The 20,440-nt window shown below is 60.3% G+C and overlaps 1 protein-coding gene across 1 annotated transcript; it reads left to right on the top strand.

Annotated features, from left to right (window-relative positions):
- The first annotated feature begins 1,330 nt into the window (after window positions 1-1,330).
- Window positions 1,331-20,269, top strand: RHBDF2 (rhomboid 5 homolog 2). Its single transcript, XM_064395628.1, has 19 exons — window positions 1,331-1,415; window positions 10,500-10,603; window positions 12,036-12,327; window positions 12,410-12,516; window positions 12,811-13,003; window positions 13,075-13,287; window positions 13,814-13,939; window positions 14,234-14,367; window positions 14,594-14,797; window positions 14,923-15,034; window positions 15,370-15,444; window positions 15,756-15,917; window positions 16,067-16,167; window positions 16,602-16,665; window positions 16,766-16,860; window positions 17,081-17,156; window positions 17,460-17,560; window positions 17,762-17,915; window positions 18,464-20,269. The coding sequence occupies exons 3-19, from the start codon at window positions 12,202-12,204 to the stop codon at window positions 18,881-18,883; spliced, it is 2,463 nt and encodes an 820-aa protein (XP_064251698.1). The 5' UTR covers window positions 1,331-1,415; window positions 10,500-10,603; window positions 12,036-12,201; the 3' UTR covers window positions 18,884-20,269.
- Window positions 20,270-20,440: the final 171 nt, after the last annotated feature.

The raw sequence follows: 20,440 nt of genomic DNA, 5'->3' as shown, positions 1-20,440 counted from the left end.
CTAACAGCGACCAGTCCTAACAGTGACCAGTCCTAACAGCGACCAGTCCTAATAGAGACTGGTCCTGATAGTGACTGGTCCTAATAGTGACTGGTCCCAATAATGCCCAGTCCTCATGCTGACCAGTTCTAATAGTGAGCAGTTCTCATACTGAGCAGTCCTAATAGTGACCATTCCTAGTAATGACCATTCCTAATGGTTACCAGTCCTAATAGTAATGGATCCTAATAGCAGCCGGTTCTAATAGTGATCAGTCCTTATAGTGACTGGTCCTAATAGTGCCCAGTATTAATGCTGACCAGTTCTTATACTGAACAGTCCTAATAGTGGCTGTTCCTGGTCATGACCATTCCGAATGGTTACCAGTCCTAACAGTAATGAGTCCTAATAGCGCTAATAGTGACCGTTCCTAGTAATGACCATTCCTAAGGGTTACCAGTCCTAATAGTAACGGGTCCTAATAGCGGCCAGTTCTAATAGTGACCAGTCCTAATAGTGCCTGGTCCTAATAGCATCCAGTCCTAACAGTGCCCAGTTCTTATGGTGGCTAGTCCCAATAATGCCCAGTCCTAATGCTGACCAGCCCTAATAGTGACCATTCCTAGTAATGACCATTTCTAAGGGCTACCAGTCCTAATAGTAACGGGTTCTAATAGCGGCCAGTTCTAATAGTGACCAGTCCTAATAGTGCCTGGTCCTAACAGTGACCAGTTCTTATAGTGGCTGGTCCCAATAATGCCCAGTCCTCATGCTGACCAATTCTAATAGAGAGCAGTCCTTATACTGAGCAGTCCTAACAGTGACCATTCCTAATGGTTACCATTCCTAATAGTAACGAGTCCTAATAGTGGCCAGTTCTAATAGTGACCAGTCCTAATAGTGCCTGGTCCTAAGAGCGTCCAGTTCTAACAGTGGCCAGTTCTTATGGTGGCTGGTCCCAATAATGCCCAGTCCTAATAGTGACCATTCCTAGCAATGACCATTTCTAAGGGCTACCGGTCCTAATAGTAATAGGTCCTAATAGCGGCCAGTTCTAATAGTGACCAGTCCTAATAGTGCCTGGTCCTGAGAGCGTCCAGTGCTAACAGTGGCCAGTTCTCATGGTGGCTGGTCCCGATAGCTCCCCGTCCTGGCAGTGCCGGTACCGGCGGTGCCGGGGCCAGCTCCCGGTGCCGCGGGGCGGCCGCAGGGCTCATTCCCCATGGGGGATTCCCGTGGATGGATACGGGGACCGGGGGAGACCCGGCTGGGGAGCCGGCGGATCCCGGGGGGAGACCCCGCCCCGGACACGCCCCGGGCACGCCCCCGGGAGCCCCGCCCCGCCCCGCCCCCAGCCCCGCCCGGCCCAGGTGGAGGCGGCGGCGCTGCCGCGGGACCGGCACCGGCACCGGGAGCGGCACCGGGGCAGCACCGAGGTGAGCGGGGCCGAGGAGGGGAGCGGAGCGGGGCAGAGCGGGCCGGGGGTCCCGCTGCCTCCGCGCCGCCTCGCTCCGTGACCGCCCGGTTTGTTGCTGCTTTGTGAGCGCCGCGTCCCGCCAGCTTCCTCCTCCGCCCCGCGCCTCCCGCCCGGCCCGGCCCGGCCCGGCCCGGCCCGGCCCCGCGGGGCTGCGTGCGGGCTGCCCCGTCCCACCCCGGACACTTTGCGGGGCGGGGGGCGCGGGCATCCCCCTGCCCGGGGCCGTGCCCCACGCCTCCAGCGCGGGCATCCGGACGGATGGCGGGGGCCGGGCTCTTCCTCCTCCTCCTCCTCTCCATCACAGGGGGAAGTGGTGCGTGTCCCGGTGACCCGGCCGGAGGGAAAGCCCTGCCCGCTCCCGGGCCGAGGCAGGCAGGAAAGCTCTAACCTACTTTCCGGCGCTGCCGGCCCGATAACCCGGCGGGTGCTTTTTGTTTGTGCTCGCTGCTTTTCCCCCTGCCCAGGTGAGCGCGGCTGGCAGCGCCCCTCGGGAGGGGCAGGTGGGCAGCGCAGGGGGCCGGGTCCTGACCCCCGGCGTCCCCCTGCCCTCCGCCCGCCGGGGCTTTGTTGTTGTGGCCGCTTTGGGGTTTGCTGGAGGCGCTGGGGCGCTCGCACGTGCTGCCTGGAGTGGCCAGTGCTGCCACCAGCCCTCCGCAGGCGAACAAAACCCTTACAGAGCGGAGGGTCGGGTCACCCTCCGTCCGTGTGTGCATCCCGCCGGGAGCAGAGGGATGCTGTGCGGCGGTATTTCAGCCAGATTTTTGCTGTTGGTCCTCCAGGTTTGGGATGGAGGGGTGAGGCTGTGCTCTACCCCATCCTGCCCTGCCTTGCTGCCAGGCCAGCAGGACTGGGCAGAGATTGTCCTTCCAGGCTCCCTGCAGCCAGGTTGAGGTGCCCTCGGTGATCTGAGACCCTGCAGCTCTCGCTCAGCCCCCCAGGCCCACGTCCTGCAGGGGGAAGGGGACCTGAGAGGCTGCATTGTCACCGCTGGGTCCCTGTGGCAAGAGGAAGTGTCTGCCTTCTTCCCCAGCGTGGCGTCACCCTCCTCGCCACCAGGAGCCAGGACATTGTCCTGCTTGCACTGTCCCAGTCCCTGGATGGTTGCTCCTGGGGATTTCCAGGGTGAACTCATCCTGCTGCTGCTGTCCTGGGCACACAGCCTCCAGCCCAGCTGGGGGCTTGGGCAGTGCACCCACAGTGCCACGGCTGTCCTGAGCGAGGAAACGCTGCTTTGTGCCCTCTGAAGCAGCATCCTTTGACTGCTGCCTTTCTCCCAAGTGGGAAATAACCAGTTTGGAATTATCCCACCTCCAAAATGAGCTGGAGGGAGCCTGGGAGAAACCAGAGCTGCCTCTGCCTGTGCTCCCCTGGTCAGCCCTGGCTTCACATGTGGCTCCCTGGGCTCCTGGCTGCTGCACCTGGGCTCTGCCCTCCCCAGCTCCTTTGCAGTTAATGGGGCGATCAGCACCTTTTGCTGCTTGCTGATGTGGCCGGAGGCTCCTGCCAGCCCTAAAGCAGGTGACCATCTACCACTTCCCTTCGCGGGGCTTCTCCGGCACGGCTGCAGCTGCGCTGGGGCACCTGGAGGTGCTGCAAGCCCCGGGGCGAGAAAGGGCGAACCACAGAGTGGGGTTTGACACCACAACAGAGCCCAGATGCGAGTTCTGCGAGACGGGGCCGAGCCCGGCGTGGCTGTGCACGTGTGAGCGCTGAGCGTGTGCCGGAGTGGAACAATAGATGCCTGTGGATGCCGGGAGAGCAGCTCCGAGCTGGGGATGCGGGGCACGGGGGCTGAATCCGCTGGGGAGGGGTCTGCTGGGTCGCCCCAGGGGGAATGCACTCGTTGGGATGCGCTGGGGAACCTGGGGAATGTGGGCTGTGTTTGGGCTGGGATGAAAGCTGAGCTGTCCTCTGGTTCTGTGTTTTGTTCGTGGATGCTGCTCCTGTTTAGCTCTCACAGTGAAGCTGAGGGATCCCCCCAAATACATCCTCATTCCTTCCCTTTGGTTGTTCCTGAGCTGAAAACAGCCCTTGGGACAAGGCAGGAATCCAAACAGAGCTCATTACCAAACAAAGTAGGAGACAGGTGATGGAGAACCAGCTGCTGGGGAGGTTGCAGAGCTGCCCAGACCAACATGGGGCTCATGAAATTTCCACATTTCCCGTGGGCACTGGGAGTCCTGCAGAGACCTGACCCGGAGGAGTGAGTGCAGCTTGGTGCTGACAGGGGCTCAGCACTGAAGGAGTCAATCAGTGGAAGCTGAAAATTAATTACTTAAATCTCAATGAGCCCACAAGTGATGGGATCATGAACTCTCCTCCTCTGGAGGAGCTTTTTACCTAATGACTTTCAGTTTCCGCTGTCCTGCCGGCCTGAGATGTCTGATAACACAAGCAGCTCCCAGCGGGGGTGGGCACAGTCCCTTTTAATTACAGGCATCCAGGAGCTGTGGTCATTTGGGGGTGTGCAGTGCTTTGAGTTATGGTCATTTCCTGGCCTTAAAGTCAGCCTGGAGAGCACTGTGTGTGCTGGTGGGTATGGAGGAAACCCTTGGCACCGGAACCTCTTTTTCCCACTTAATCCCTCTTAAAAAACAAAACAAAACAAAAAAAATAAAAACCAAAAAAGTAGTTGTTTGGTGGTTGCTCTCTTAATGAGGCATTTAGGGTGGAGAATGGGCCCAGGGAGGACCCCAGGCCAGCCCTGCCTCTGCTTGCCCACCACACAGGACCCCTGTGTCCCCCTCGTCCTTGGGGACTCGCACTCCAGGGTCAAGCACTGCGGGGTGCTGGTCACATTAGCTGAGCACAGAACTGGGGAAACCGCCAAATAATTGCTCTGGGAGGCCAGGGGAGCAAATATTTATGGGGTTTGCATGTGAGGGCTTCCTCCTCCACCCTTGTCCTCCAGGAACTTAAAACTGGGAGAGCTGTGTGGGCTTCGATGGAGAAGGAGCCAGCTCCCTGCCTGTGGAGCAGCAGTGGGCTGAGGAGGCAGGGAGCTTTACTGTGCCTCAGTTTCCCCGCTTGTGAAATGCCACAAAGGAGTGACAAAGCACGGAGGTGTCCCGTGAAACCACAGCTTGTCACCTCAGGGACAGTTTGTGCAGCCACAAGAGCAGGGCTGATGCTGTGGCTGTGCCCTGGGGGCAGGGGCAGTGAGCTATAAACCAGCCCACTTGATGCTGTGCTGCAGTGGGGCAGGAGGGAGCAGGACAGTGCCCAGGGATCTTCTGGGCCTTTTCTCAAGCTGCTGACATTGGGTGGGAGGAAGAAACCCACCAGTGTGGAGGGCACATGGGCTCTGTGCTGGATGCCCAGCCCTGTGAGGAGCCGTTCAGATGGGTGGTGTGTGGTCCCCCAGGGGATGCTCCTGCCTTGTGGCCATGCCCCAGGACCACCCCTCCCATCTCCAGGCACCTTTCTCAGCTGCTGCAGCCCCCAGGGAGATGGAGCCCTCTTTCAAACAGCCTCCGTTGGTTTGTGTTTTGTTGATTTATTGCTTAAAAGTGATATTTCCTGGTGTAATTCCTCTGGTCTGACAGACCCACTTGGGGCAGAAGAGATGTAGCCAGTGTCCCCAAAATGCCCAGTGTGCCAGTGCCCCCTCCCATGCCGTGGGGCTGGCTTCACTCCCTGTGTGCCAGGCTGCAGCTTGTGCTGGGGGCCTGATGGAGCTGTTCCTGTAAGGGAATTCCTGCAGGAATGCCAGGCATGGCTGGGAGTGACCTGTCACTTGTGAGCCCAAAGGCAGCCAGGGGAATCCCCAACCCTCGGTGCTGGTGTGTCCTGCCAGCCTCAGCTCCCCCATGGAATGAGCAGGGATGTGGCACCAGGGCTGTGCTGTGGTCACACAGCTTCTCCAAGGGTGATCCCATAACCAGTCATGACTTAACCACTCCAAGCTCTCCTGGGCAGGACATGGAGGTGGCTCCTTGAAAAGCAGCATCTCCAGCCCCTGCTGAGCTTCCCTGTGGGTGCAGCACCCCAGGGGGGGATAGCAGGCAGGAGGAGCATGAAGATGCTTGAGGAGACCCCATCTCCAGCCCTGGGCAGCTGAGAGGCTGCAAAGTGCCTGCTTGGCACAGGTCCATGGAGATGCTGTGGTGGGAAGAGCATCACACTGCACAGGCAGCAGTGAGTGGGGGATTCCCTGGGCAGGTTTGGGGATGGGTGCTGCATGGGGATGAGCTGCTCCCAGCCTGGGAACCCTCTGCAGGGTGCAGGTCTGGGTGCTCCAGGCCTCCTGCAATCAGGAGTGGAAGGAAGGAAGCTGAGGAGTGGCCCACCCACGCTTGGCTGTGCTGGCTGCGAGGAGGGAGGAGCAGCTTCCCCAGCTGTCCTGGGGCCAGGGAGCTCTGAGCCCTGATGGGCTGTTTGGGGGACAGCCTCCAGCCCCCTGCCAGCTGAGGTGTCACCAGCCACAGCCCAAAGGGACACCACAGGGTCCTTTTCCCTTCTCCTCAGGGAGCTGCTGGCCCTGGAGTGGGAAGGAAGGAGGCTGCTGTGTCCACCCAGGGCTCCCCCTTTGCACTGGGCCTGTCAGGGCGAGCAGCACTTTCTAAAAGCCTTGGAATGGCTGTGTTGAGATAAGGAGTCTGTTCCCAGAGATAGGGAGCTGCAGCCACGGGGGCTCCAGCCCAGAGCTCATCTCATCCCTGGGCTGAGCCAAATTCCTGCCCAGGGCTGAGCACCACCTTCCACTGCTGCCTCCCACACAGCGTGGGGATGGCCAGAGCCCAGGGCAAGGGAACCCTCTGTAAATATGGGGCATTTCTGCCAGTCCTGCTGCTCTGGGTGGCTTGGTGTGCTCTGGAACGGGCAGCAGGGCTCTGGGGAAGCCTGCAAGCCCAGCCAGGGCACCGAGAGCTGCTGGAAGAACAAGTGTTCAGCAGAAGAACCAGGGGGAGGAGTGTCCCCTCCAGCCCCACTGACCTTTCATACCAAGAATTTTGCTTCGAGGAGGGAAGTGGGAGTGAGCTCAGTGCTGACCTGCAGCATGGGGAGGGCAGGCACGTGGCTGCAGGCAGGCTGTCCCCTTCCCTTGGGTAAACACCAACCTGGGACCCCTCAGCCCCCTCCAGAAGGTGCAGCCAGGGCTGAAACACTTGCATGTCTGTGCACTCTGTGTTTAAGCCAAGCTAATAAGGAATTGGAGTAGATTTGAGTAATTAATCAGTTCTTAGATAAAACCAAGTTAAGTCGATCCTGGTAGGTTGGGAAAAAATGAAAAAGAGCTTTTCTTGTGTGTCTGTGACCCTGCCTGTGGAGCAGCTGATCCCCTGCACATTCACCATTGGAGCTGCTGTGCTTCCCTCTCTCCTGGTGGAGACTTTGGCCCTTTGCTGTCCCCAAAGCCACTGGGGTGACCCAAAATCTCCACGTGCATGTTCCTCACTTGGCCTGAGCTCCAGCCTGAGGAAGGGGCCAGTGGGCTGAGGGTCCCCTTGTGCAGCCACAGCCACTCCAGCAGCTCCCCCACCTTTGCAGGAAGCAGGGAATGGGTTTGTGCAGTGCTGCCTGGTTGGGGTGGCTGTGCTGTGAGGTTTGTGGGCTCCAGGGAGGTGGGGACACGTGGGGTGGGTGGCCCAGAGGGACCCCAGCCCACCGGGACTTGCCACCCACCCCCAGCAGGCTGTGGGAAGCCTTTGTGTGCCAGCACTTGCTCTGCTGGGGTGGGTGGGGTTTTTTATACTGGTAAACATTAACGAGAGTGGGAAATGGGCTGTGGGAAATCCTCCACATGGCTTTTTCCACCCGCTGCCAGGCACTGCAGGCAAATCCTTCCCTCTCCGTGCCAGTAGGGATGGCGTCACCCAGGACTGCCAGGGAGCCCAGGGCCACATCCCTGGCCCTCCAGCTCTTTCAGCAGGGAAGCCCAGCTCAGGCTGAGTGAGTGGCCCTGCTGCCCATGTCCCTGTGTCCCCGTGTCCCCATATCCCCATGTCCCCCTGTCCCTGTGTCCCCCTGTCCCCGTGCAGGGCTCTCCTTATCAGCAGGCCCAGCGTGGCTCCCTGCCCGCCATGCTCTGTCTCCCCAGCCACTTTCCTTCCTCCTGGGGCGTGCCGTGCTCCCAGCTCAGCAAACCTGCTGCCATTGCCCAATGTCCTCCCTGATGGAGGAAAATGGGAGAGGATGTTCTAGTGGTGGCGTGGGTGAGGCGTGTGCTGGCTGCCTGCACGCCCTGGGCAGGATCTCATCCCTACCCCATCTTCCTCCCCCAGGCAGGATTGGAGCCCCTGTGGGTGTCCGTGCTGACCGTGTGGCTCAGTGATAAGGGAGAGGGCAGCTAACCATCCCCTCTGAAGCACAGAGGGCCTCTCACAAGACTCAGAGTGAAACCCTGCGTGTCACAGCTTTGCCATCCAGTGCTGTTGTGACAGGGCTGGGACACATGGGGAAAAAAATGGAAGTGTTTTTTTTCTCCAATAATACTATTTTATTTCAAGAGCTGTTTGCGCTTTGTCTCCTTTTCTCCAGCCCTGAAACTTGAGACTGCAAAATGGCAAAAAGCTTTTTGAAAGGGAGCAGAAGCAGAGAAGGTGCTGGGTGTGAGTCCACAGGATCTTGATGCTCAGAGCAGTCGCACAAATTGAGTTTTCTGTCTGGAGCTCTTAACAACTGGAGCACCTTTTAACGCGGCTCCAGCCTTGAGAGGTCTTTAACGTGCTCCTGAATCATTTATGGGCAGCAGCAGCAGCAGCAGCAGCTCTGCCTGATGGGCTCCTGGGTGCCAGCAGTGGCAGAGGCTGTGGGGGTGTTTGGGGCCCTGGGGCATTGCTGGTCCCTTTCTCCCTGCCCTGTGGAGGTGCAGAGGAAGAGCTGGGCTCATGGTGCTCGGGGTGATGGGTGTGATGGGTGCTCTGGGGGTCCCTGCCCCACACCCTTGGGTGGCTCAGAGCTGCTTTGTCCTCCAGCTGCCACAGTTCAGTTATTCCAGTCCCTTCCCCCAGTGCCAGCAGGCTCAGGGAGAGAGATCCTGATCCTTCTCCAAGCACCCATGAACCCACTGCACACACCCCCCTCCAGCCAGGGCTGCTCTGCAGGGTCATCTCTGCCCTCCTGTGCTATGGCTGTCCCAGTTCTGCTCTCCTGGCCTTGCTGCTGGTCCTTTTGTGTTGCTTGGACCATCCCAGCGTGTCCTGCAGTGATGCTTTGTATGAACCACATAATTTTTTCCATCACTTTCTTCCTCGGGTGTGCTTCCTCTGGTCAGTGCTGGTTGTGATTCACCCTGGGGCTGGGAGCCAGCCCTGGTCACCCTCCTTGTGCCTTTTTTGGCTGAAGGCTGAACCCTTGTCCCAGTTGCTGGACAGTGGTGCCAGCACATCTGCCCTCTTGGGAAAGGCTGGGGCCTTCACCCCCGTGCTGCTGTTGGAGCACAGGCTGTGTCCCTCGCTGCTGGGTGTCAGCTTTGGTGGCCTTCAGTGGTCAAGAGCTCTGGGAGTTGGTGATAGTGGGGGATCTCTTCTTACCAAGCAGACCAGCAGCCCTCCCTCCACGCCCTGCCCATTTATCACTCCAACAATGGCAACAGCCCCAGTGCATGGGGATCTTTTCCAGCCTAAACTGACAACATGCTGCCCCCAGGACCCTTCTTCCAGCCCAAAGCACAGCTCCTACCAAGCTCAGGACATGCTTGTGGCTGCCCAGTTCCTGCTGCTGTGACCTGCCTTGTCCCCACAGCAGGACATGTGCTCGGCCATCCCCCCGTGTCAACTCCGCACGTCGCCTCTCACTTCCTTTTTCTGTCCCCAGGACAAAGCCACCACATCCACCCTGAGTGCCCGAGGACTGGGCTGAGGCTCCCTGGGGACCCTTTCCTGTGCCCTGCAGTGGGGTGGCTGATGCCAGGGCTGCCGGGCAGGGAGCCGTGCTGCTGCTGGCAGAGCCCTCCATGCCAGGCTGGGGGTGACAGGGACCTGCAGGGATCTGGAGGGCTCGGGGCAGGCTGTCTGTGTGTGGAGGCACTGCCTGGCCCATTCCCACGCTGAGCATGCCAGCTCCAGAGGGCTTGGGCACCAGCACCAGGCACGTGGTGAGCTGGAAAACACCTTCCCAGCAGGGTCCCCAGGGGATTTCTCTGCCTGGCACGGGATAAGGCTCTTGTGGCTCAGGATCTGTGCTCAGGGGGTGGCTGCTGCTGCAGCCTGTGTGGCAAAGGAGCCTTGAGCCCTCGGGGGTGCTGCCCTCCTCCCCCTTCTCTCAATGCCAAGTGTGCCAGGGCGCGGAGCCGTGACGAGCGTGACCGTGACTGGGCAGCAGGTGCTCACCAGGCTGTGCCAGCTCCCCCGGGACTGAGTCACCTCAGGAGAGGCCAGGCCAGCCCTCCTGCGTGGGGAGATGGTGGGAAGTGAGACCAGGGTTTTAAACAGGCTGCAAAGCTGCTTTGCTGGGAAGCACAGAGAGCTGGGGCTGTCCGGGGTGTGATGGGAGCAACTGGGGATGGGATTTTGGGATGGGAGTGTGCAAGAATTTGGCTGCAGTTTCTGTGCTTCAGGCTGTGCTGGTTGTTACCACTCAGAGCCATTCCCCAGAGCTGGAGGAGGAGGAGGGTGCCCCAGGGATTGCTCTGACCCCAGCGTGTTCCCATTCCCAGCTCTCCAGAGCAGCTGCCATCTCGGGCTCACTGCTGGCTGCCCTGGGAGGAAAACAAACAGAGCCTCCAGCTCACCAATGGGATGGAAAGTTTTACTTGCTGGGGCTGGCACTCTCCCAGTTTAGCAGCTATGAAATACCCAGTGAGGCACTCATATTCCATGCCTGGGTGTCTTGCTTCCCAAGAGACAGGAAAGCAGCAGCAGGGGAAACCTCCCTGCCTGCCCCAGGCTATTCCCTGCCATGGGGCATTGCTGTAAATGGGGTTTTTCCTCCTCCTGCTGCCCTGTGCCAGTGGCTGATCCCTGTCCCTCGTGTCCTGCCACCTGCAGCCCTGTCCCCAAGGTCTAGGGAGCACTGAGCTCAGCTCTCCCTCTGCCAGGATGCTCCTGCAGCCCTTGCCTGCTTTCCCATGCGTGGTTTTCATCACAACCTCTCCCCACAGGAGGAATTCAGCCGTGTCCTGGAGCTCCTGTGAAGGACAGAGGCAAAGGAAGGGTGCCGTGGCTGTTTACCATCACTGCACAAGATCCCTGTCACTCTTATGAGGTGAGGAGACCCTCGTGGGGACCAGCACTGGCTGAGCCCCCAGGGGAAATTTGGGAGTTGATTGCTCCCAGCTTTGGTGCTGGAGAGGGAGCCCAGCACCCGTTTTAATGCGGGAAGAGAAGACTCTCACAGGGCCCAGGAGCTGATGGAGGGCAGCAATTCCTGCCAGTGCTGCCCACTCCAGGCTTTCCCCTCCCTGAGGAGCTGGTTCTGGACTCCTGCATCCCCGTGAAGATGATCCCTTGGGCACCCCATGCTGCTTAAGCCAGACTTTGCTTGTGGTGTGGTCTAAGGGGAAGGTTGTGTTCAGGACTCCAAGTGCCAAGGGAGCTGCAAAAGTGTCCCTGTCCCTGACCCTTGCTGTGGGAATGGGCTGCCAGTGGGATCCTGTTGCAGAAGGGGCTGGTGGGGTCTCAGTCACTCATCTCAAGTGATGTTGCCTAAGGAGAGCAGAGCTGGAGGAGTGTGGTCATTGGGATCTTGGGCAGGGAGAGAGCCAGGCCTGTGGATCAAGCTGGCATTTTGCAGCCAGTGGCACTGTGCAAGTGTGCCAGGTGACACCATTCCCATGCCCATGGCTGTCCTGGGGGACAAGAGACCTGTGTGAGTCCCCTGGGCACTGCCACATGGTCAAGCAGAAGAGGTCAGAGAGGGCTGTGCCTCCCTTTTGATTGCCCTCATATTCCCTAATAGGATCTGGGACTTGTTCTCTTGCACTCTGATGGAATTACTTTTCCTGCAGAGCAAGCCCTGCCTGGAAGAGCTGCCTGCAGGGACCCTTGGGAGGAGATTTCTTGAGGAATTAACCATATCTTGGCTGTTAAGCTTCCCTCTCCTTGCACGTGGTGCCAGGGAGGATTCAGTCTCCCAGCCTGGTGTTCATGCACGTGCCAGAGGGGAATGTCCTGCACCTCCCCTTCATGGGGCACCCCAACACGTGCCAGGTCCACATGGGAGCTGTAGTGCACGTGGGGATGTGGATCAGGTGTTTCCAGGCCTTGTGCCCTCCCTGCCCAGGCAAGAAGAGCTCCTTGCAGACATTCCCTGCTGTCTCCCCTTGGCTGCCTTGCCAAACTGGGAGGACTGGTGTTCCCATGTGCTGCAGCTGTGTGCCATGGGCCTGGCCAGGCCTTGCTGGGATCCCCCATATTTCCAAGGCACATGGTCAGCCTCATCCAGGCGGGGTGTGAAACCTGGGTGTCCCACTGGCATGTGCTGGGATGATGGGGATGCTCTGACCTGGTCACTGTTGCCATCCCTGCCCTACTCCCAGCAGGTGAGGGGATGGTGTTGGTGACCCCTGGGGGACTGGGAGTGACTGGTTAATGTAAGCCTTCCCATCCACCCAAACTCTGGGAAGGAATGTGGGTTTTGGGGACGCAGCAGCTGGGTTCATGACGGCAAGACTCACTTTTCCTCCCCTTCCCACCAGCACAGCCAGGGACACAGGGTGCTCAGTCTGGTGATGTCCCACTGATGAGGCCCCATCTCTTACTGGCACCCAGCCTTTCCTCGCACACAGGCTCCTGGGGGAATACTTCTCCCCCCGTGGCTGACTCCCTGCGCCCTGCCAGCCTGTTGACCACCCCCTGCCTGAGATGTCAGCCGGGGACAAGAACGGGGGCAGCCGCTCCAGCAGCAGCCGCCTGCAGAGCAAGAAGCCCCCCAACCTCTCCATCGTCATCCCGCCCCGGGAGGCCGAGGAGGATGGTGCCCACAAGGAGGTGAGTGCTGCCTCCATCCCACGCTGGGCTCGGGGCCCTGCCAGGTGCCCTCGTGTCCCTGATGCCCTGCTCTGCCTTGCAGCCCTCCAAGGTGCCCATCTACCGCAAGAGCAAGAGCCTGCAGGAGCCCCGCCCGGAGCGCCGGCCCGGCTTCCGCCGGCAGACATCCCTGTCCCAGAGCATCCGCAAGTGAGGACAGGCTGGGCTCCAGCCGTGCTGGCCCGCTCACGGGGGGCCGTGCCAGGACACTGTGGGCACTGCCAGAGGATTTGGGGTGGGGTTGGAGGGTTGTGGCTCAGAAGGGAGCGCAAGAATCGCTCTCCTCCGCTTCCCTTTGACCCACAGCCAGGTGAGAGCTGCCCTGCTGCAGGCTGGGCTGAGACACCCCAACCTTCTGCCAGAGGGGATCGCTGGGCTGGGTGGGACGGTGGTGCGTGGTGTGGGGGAGCAGCTGTGTGACAGCCGTGCCCACCCTGTGTCCAGGGGCACGGCGCAGTGGTTCGGCGTCAGCAGCGACTGGGAGGGCAAGCGGCAGCAGTGGCAGCGCAAGAGCCTGCAGCACTGCAGCATGAGGTACGGCAAGCTGAAGCCTGCCTATCGCGACATGGAGCTGCCCAGCCAGGAGGTGCCCTCCTTCCAAGCCACCGAGTCGCCCAAACCCGCCAAGATGCCCAAGGTAGAGCTCGGGGTGGGGCGTCCCGCTGCCAGCCTTGCTGCCCCAGCACTGACACCTCCTCTCTCCCCCAGATCGTGGACCCGCTGGCCAGGGGCCGTCCCTTCCGCCATCCCGACGAGACCGACCGTCCCCACACGCCCCACCACGTGCTGCCCCCGCTCACCCCCGGCGTCGTCTCCTTGGCCTCCTTCAACAGCATCCGCTCGGGCTACGGGCGCCTGCCGCGCAGGAAGAGGGAGTCTGTCGCCCACATGAGCTTCAAGGCGGCCGCAGCCCTCCTCCGTGTGAGTTTGGGGAGTATGAGGGAGGTTGCCTTCCTAAGCTGGATTTCAGTTCTGTCCTTCACTCGTCATCTTTGTTTCTTGGCTGTTTGCTGTGCGTGGAGACTGCTGTCTCTCCAGGGCGGGATTGGTTTTTTTTAACTTGAGCTCTAATTAAAAGTAGAGGTTTTGGTGGAAATTGGACAATCTGAGAAAAAAAACGACTTCTGGGTTCCATTGCTGAGGGGCAATGAAACCTCTCCAGCAATTTTGAGGAGGGCAAACCTTGGGGATGGGTTTGTGGGTATGAGCCCAGATGAATTCAGAGGTCACTTGTCATGCTGACTATTGTGGCCATGGTGCAGCATGGATTCTGAGGTGCTAAAGGCAGCATCTTCTGCCAATTCGTCCCCACATGAGGGGCTATGGTGGCTGACTGGGATTTAATCTTTGCCACTTGGCTTTGGAGAGGGAAGATCTGAGAAACCCTCAGTGCTGCAAAAACTGGGGGCTTCTGGTTGCTTACCTTCATTTGCTTGTGCTGCCAAAGGGGCGCTCTGTCCTGGAGCCACTGGCTCCCAAGCAAAGGAGCAAGAGGAGCTTCCTGTACCCCAGCTTCATGGACGAGGACATGGTGGATGCTGCTGATACCCTGGACTCGTCCTTCTTCAGTAAGGCAAGCAACTTTCCATGCTGGCTGCTGGAGCATGCACTGGGGGCTGGGTGTGGAGCAGGGCTCTTACAAGCACCCCTGTGTTGGCACTGCACCCAGCAGTGACAGAGGCGTCGGGTGCCTGCCCTGCCCCAGCCCTGGTGACAGCCCTTGGGTGTGACAGGGAGTGATGTGGCCATCTGGGCACATTTCACAGCCTGTGATGGGCCATTAGTGGGGTGTCATTGGGAGTCACCCACTCCCCCTGGCTCAGTCAGGGGGATTCTGACCAAGGACACGTATCCATCCCCTCTCCAGATGGACATGCACGACGAGACATACTCCATGCCCGACGATGTCTTTGAGTCACCTCCTCTATCAGCCACCTACTTACGCATGCACCAGGTGGCAGAGGAAGCCAGGGTGTCCCCTGAGGTGGAGCAGCCCACCCCGTGAGTACCAGCCCTCAGCAGGTCTTGCCCCCAAGGCTGCCAGATGCCCTGCTGCAGGCAGGACAATGTCCCCAGCTGTCCCTGCCGTGAGCACCAGGCACTTCCATGATGACCCTGGGAGAACGGAGCCAGGAGGCGCTCAGAGCCTCCCCTCAGGGCACCCTCAGGACTCTGTGTCTCAGCTGGTCCTTTTTGGAGGTGTGATGGGTTTCTCCTCTCCCCACAGGCGGGAGGGCGTGCGGCTGGCCTCGGTGTCGGGCCCGGCGCCGCGGCGGGGCAGGCGCATCGCCTCCAAGGTGAAGCACTTCGCCTTCGACCGCAAGAAGCGCTACTACGGGCTGGGCGTGGTGGGCAAGTGGCTGAACAGGAACTACCGGCGCAGCCTGAGCAGCATCGTGCAGTCCCAGCTGGAGATCACCGACAGCCACCGGTGAGGGGCACCCCCCTCACATGAGTGTCCCCCTCAGTGCCTGGGGATCGGCGTTTGGGGGACTGCACTGTCCCTTTGCCCAGATGTCTTTGACCAGCTCCGTTTTTGGGTCCTGTCCCCTCCAGGCCGTATTTCACATACTGGATCACCTTCGTGCACATCCTCATCACCCTGCTGGTCATCGGCACCTACGGCATCGCCCCCATTGGCTTCGCCCAGCACGTGACGACAGAGTTAGTAAGTTTGAGAGCCATCCTTCAGGGGCACTGTAACCACCAGTGTCCCATGGTGTCACGCTCCCTGCGAGGACTGGCAGCATGACACCATGGGACACTGGGAGAGAGCATTTGAGAGGCTCTGAAATGGCCAGGGCAAGGGGATGAGCAGCACCGTGTTGCAGCAGATTATGTGCTGGGAGCAGAGCTGTTCCCCTCTCCTACCTTGCTGGTGGGACCCACAACCCTTCCCCAGATGAAGGGGCTGCTCAGCCCTTTTTGAGTGGAGGAAGACAGGGGTGCCCCCGCTCAGCACTCATCCCCTCAGTGGGAGCTGACCCTGGCCTCTCTTGGCAGGTGCTGAGGAACAAGGGTGTCTACGAGAGTGTCAAGTACATCCAGCAGGAAAACTTCTGGATTGGACCCAGCTCAGTAAGGACCCTGCCAGACCCTTGGCCCCTGGTCTCACACTCTGCCCTCTGCTTCCCCTGCCCTGAGCTGGGGGGTTCTCTGTGGTGCTCCTCTCCTCAGGGGGGCAGAGCTTGACCTCCTCACTCTAGCCTGCTGTCCCAGGCCCCCATCCCACTGGGACATGTGGCATCACAGTGGGATGGTCCTGCCTGCACTGGGATGACAGAGACCTTTGTGTGGAGACCCCCTGCCCCTGCTAAACCGTCCCTGGGGGTGGCTGGAGCGAAGGGAGGTGCACAGACAAATCCCCTTTACCGGCATCTCCCTGCCAGATCGACCTGATCCACCTGGGAGCCAAGTTCTCCCCGTGCATCCGGAAGGACCGGCAGGTGGAGCGGCTGATCCAGCGCGAGCGGGACCGCGAGCGGGGCTCCGGCTGCTGCGTGCAGAACGACAACTCGGGCTGCATCCAGACCCTGCCTCAGGACTGCTCCGTGCGTGCCCCTGCCGCGGGAAGGGCTGGGCAGCCCTGGGGAGAGCAGGGGAAACCGTGTTGGCCCTGCACTGCAGCAGGGCAGCATGCAGAGGGGGACAGAGCCGTGCATTCCCTGCTGCATCCTCAGTCTCTCCCTGCTCCCTGCAGGAGACACTGGCGACCTTCATCAAGTGGCCGGGCAGCAATGCACCAGCCATGGGCTCGGGAGAGAGGAGGACCTCGGGGGCTGTGTGTCACCAGGACCCCAGGTAGACGTAGCAGCAGGGTGGAGGTGGCCCTGTCACCTGGCTGTGTGTGGGACACGGCAGAAGGAGCTGCCTTTCCAGCTTGGATGCCTTGAATCCTCTTGTCCGAGGGGATGGGAGGTTTTTGCACACTGGGAGAGTGATAAAGAAAAGGGAGTCAGTGGGGAAACTGAGGCAGGCAGCAGCAGATGATGCTGTTGTGTTGTGCTTGTCCCTGTCCTGCTGGGATGGGAACATCCATGGGCATCAGCGGGGTTGTCCAGCAGCTCTGAGTTCTGTGGGATTCACCCGCAGAAGGAGCTGCTGTGGGGTGTTGTGGGGCACCCACTGGTGGGCAGGATGGAGGCAGGTCCCAGAGCTGTCAGTGCCTGAGGGGTTACTGCTCTGCAGGGGGGTGTGTTGGGGGTCCCACCCGACTCACCCCCTCCTCCTGCCAGGACATGTGAGGAGCCTGCATCCAACCCACCCCACGTGTGGCCAGACGACATCACCAAGTGGCCGGTAAGAGCCCGGTGCCACCATCAGCTGGTGGCTCCGTGGTGGCAGTGGCAATGGGCCTGGGGCTGGATCTGACCAGGGCTCCTTTCCCTCCTGCCTCTAGATCTGCACCTACGAGACCAAAACCAACCACACGGGCTTTGCCCACCTGGACTGCGAGATCAAGGGCAGGCCCTGCTGCATTGGCACCAAGGGCAGGTGGGTTGTGGCAAAGGGGGCACCTGGCTGGGCTCCCCCCTCTGCCCTCCTGCCTCGTGCTGTCCCATCAGTGTCCAGAGCTGTGCCTGGGGGCAGAGGGAGCTCACGGAGCCTTGTGGGGTGGGAAGCAGAGTGGCAGCAGGCTGGGAGCAGAGGGGGATGCTCAGGGGTGTCCTGAGTGTGCCCTGCCCCCAGCGAGCCCCCTCCTGCCCCCTGGCAGCTGCGAGATCACCACCAGGGAGTACTGCGACTTCATGCACGGCTACTTCCACGAGGAGGCAACGCTCTGCTCGCAGGTGAGCAGGGCCAGGGAGCCACAGCAGGGCGTGTGGGGTGCAATGCCAGCAGCCATGCTGATGCCAGAGGCCTTCAGAGTGTCCTGCTAGGGATGGGACATGGTTGGGATGGGCATGAGCAATGCAATGTGTGGGGACTTGCCCAGCTATTGGTGGGCTCTTGCTCTGCCCACCTTGCTGGTGTGGGGCAGGAGACACCTTTACCACACCATCCAGAATCCCCTCACGGCTGCCACATGGCATCCTTGGCAGCCCATCCCTGTGACCCAGGTGGCTCTGGGGACAACCCTGCTGCCTTTGCAGGTGCACTGCCTGGACGAGGTCTGTGGGCTCCTGCCCTTCCTGAACCCCGAGGTCCCTGACCAGTTCTACCGCCTGTGGCTGTCCCTGTTCCTGCACGCCGGGTGAGCCACAGCCCCCCTGTCCCCAGGGAAGGGGGAACTGGGCACTGGGGTGCCCACCGGGATGGGCTGGGAGAGAAGAGAGAGGGGCACTCCCAGACTGTGACAGGTGCCCTCAGTGGGGGTGTTTGTGAGCTGTTTCATGTCCCGGGGCACTGGGTGGGAGGGCTGGGCAGGGGTCTCTAACCCAGGGCCTCTCCCCAGCATCATCCACTGCCTGGTGTCGGTGACGTTCCAGATGACGGTGCTGCGGGACCTGGAGAAGCTGGCAGGCTGGCATCGCATCTCCATCATCTTCATCCTCAGTGGCATCACGGGCAACCTGGCCAGCGCCATCTTCCTACCCTACAGGGCAGAGGTGAGGCTTTGGGGCTCTGTCCCAGGGACCAGAGGACACCCCTGTCCATCCCCATCCTGGGCACAGGTTTGGGGAAGGGGCTGGGGCCCTGGCAGGGTTTGCTGCAGGGAGAGGGGGAGGGGGTGTCCCTGCCCCACGTGTGGGGTTGGCACATGCCATGTGTGTCACATGTCACCACGTGTCCCTGAATGTGCAGGGTCCCTGGGCAGATGGCTAATCTGCTGCCAGCCAAACCCTGTCAGGCTTTAAATGAGATCATGCCAAGGGCCCTAATCCCCCCACAGGTGTGCCAGGATGGGGCTGTGGTCTGCGAGGGGGTGATGCTGTCTGGCTGCTGAGTCACAGAAAATGTCAGCTCTGCCAAAACAACACCCTGCTCCCCTCCTCATCCTCCTGTGCCAGGCTCCCACCCCTGAGCCCCATGCAGCATCCTGCACAGGGATGCAGGAGCCAAATGCGCTTTGCTAGGGGAGGAGATGATCCCTGGGGGACATGGGGTGTGCCTGGGGGGACACAGAGCCCAGCCCTGACTTCCCCCATCCCTGCAGGTGGGCCCTGCCGGCTCCCAGTTCGGCTTGCTGGCCTGCCTCTTCGTGGAGCTCTTCCAGAGCTGGCAAGTGCTGGAGAAACCCTGGAAAGCCTTCCTCAACCTCTTTGGCATCGTCCTCTTCCTCTTCATCTGCGGCCTCCTGCCCTGGATCGACAACATCGCCCACCTCTTTGGGTTCCTCAGCGGGCTGCTGCTGTCCTTCGCCTTCCTGCCCTACATCACCTTCGGCACGCTGGACAAGTTCCGCAAGCGGGCCATGATCATCGTGTCCCTGCTGGTCTTCGTGGGGCTCTTCGCCTCGCTGGTGGTGTGGCTCTACGTGTACCCCGTGAACTGGCGCTGGGTGGAGTACCTCACCTGCCTGCCCTTCACCAGCAAGTTCTGTGAGAAGTACGAGCTGGAGCAGGTCCTGCACTGACCCTGCTGGCAGGGACGGGGCTGGAGGTGTTTCCCATGGGGTGGGTCCTGCCCAGCCTCTGGGAGGTGCTGGTGGCTGCTCCAGGATGGGGCAGATCCTGGGCATGGCTCCATCCTCGGGGAGGCTGGGTTTGGGTACCCCTTGCTCAATGCCCTTGGCCCCCTTTGGGGCTCCCTCCTGATGCTGGAAAGCCATAACTGGTTTGGGGACTGACTCTGGCTGCTGCCAGTGTGGGGAGAGGGCTGAGGGAAGAGGGATTTTGGTGTGTCCGTGGCCAGGCTGGACTCCCAGTCCTGGGGTGAAGTTGCTCAAGTCTCCAGCCTGTGCCCCTGCCTGCCTGGGGCTCCGTCCCACCTCGGTGCCCTGCAGCTCATACTGTGAACACAACCCCCTTTTTGCAGGGGCACTTTTTTTTATCCACAGCTCTTTGGGCCCAGGGTTTCCCCATTTTGGGCTCCCTGGAGTCTGTCGTGGCTCCAAGATGTTCAGGGCTGAGCTTCAAAGAGATTTTTCAGGCCTGCTCCCCCTGAGGTCAAGGAGGCTTGTGCCTTCCCGCCTGGCTCCTCACTGGATGGAGAGGCAGGACTTTGGACAGGGGGCTTCTCCTTCCCTTATTTCAGTGAAATTGTCCTTTTGGAAGGGGAGGAGTGGCAAGAACCATGTTTCTAGTGCCATGGTGGGAGGCAGACATGGAGAAAAACCCCCTGGGGGGGCTCATGTGGCTGCTTCTGGAGCCCACAGACCTCTCAGGAAGCTGTTGGTGCTCCCACCTTCTGCCTTGAGTCCCTGCTGTTTCCCTTTTTCAGAGCTTGGAGACCCAGGCACCCTTCCTTCCTGCAGTGGTGCTGGTCAGATGGGGAAGTGCAGGATGGGGCAGTCCCCTTCCCTCTTCCCTGCCCAAGGCTGCACAGTCCCACCTGCCCCCAGCCCTGGGCTGCTCTCCCCAGCATCTCCTCCTTGCCACCAGCCATGGCACGAAGGCAGGTCCTTCCTGGGGTCCAGGTGACCCCTCTGGGCTGGTTTGGACCCAGGCTGGTGCCAGGCTGTCTCTCCCCTGAGATGTGTTGCTTTGGTGCTGGAAGCCTCAGTGCTTTTAAGTGGGGGCAGGTGGGAGTGCCCCAGTTAGGATGTCCTGGGATAAATATTCAAGGGCTGAGAGCCTGGCTCCCTCTCCACAACCACTTTTTGAGAGAGCCCAGGAGCATCTGCATCTGTCCCTGCATCCCTCCCTCCACCCTGGGCCAGTTTTCAGCCCCACTCTGTCCCTCCAGTTGCTGCTCCAGCCAAAGACAGACACTTCACCTCATTTGTCTCTTTTTGATACTTTTTTAAAAAGCTGTGGGTTCCCCCCCATCCTTAATAAATTTCTACCTGTATTTAATGAGATGCACAAGGTCTCTTCTCCCTTCTTGGGCACAGGGATGCAGCACTTTTGGGGGTTCTGGTTGTTTGGTGATGGCTGCTGTGGCAGGGAGGGAGGACAAGCTGGGCTGGTCCCTGATGGGCCACTCAAAGCCCTCCCTGGGAGGAGACAGGGTTTGGAGAGTCTCAAGCAGA

This window comes from Passer domesticus, chromosome 20, assembly GCF_036417665.1.
Source record: "Passer domesticus isolate bPasDom1 chromosome 20, bPasDom1.hap1, whole genome shotgun sequence".
NCBI classification, from domain to species: domain Eukaryota; kingdom Metazoa; phylum Chordata; class Aves; order Passeriformes; family Passeridae; genus Passer; species Passer domesticus.
The sequence above is the reverse complement of the archived record's forward strand: the minus strand, read 5'-3'. Positions and strand labels throughout refer to the sequence as shown.

Bases quoted from the DNA above. Each gene is read 5' to 3' on its own strand.
- RHBDF2 (XM_064395628.1), top strand. From the start codon at position 12,202: ATGTCAGCCGGGGACAAGAACGGGGGCAGCCGCTCCAGCAGCAGCCGC. The intron at 16,861-17,080 runs GTGGGTTGTGGC...GCCCCCTGGCAG, and splicing joins TGCATTGGCACCAAGGGCAG to CTGCGAGATCACCACCAGGG. The intron at 17,916-18,463 runs GTGAGGCTTTGG...CCATCCCTGCAG, and splicing joins TCCTACCCTACAGGGCAGAG to GTGGGCCCTGCCGGCTCCCA.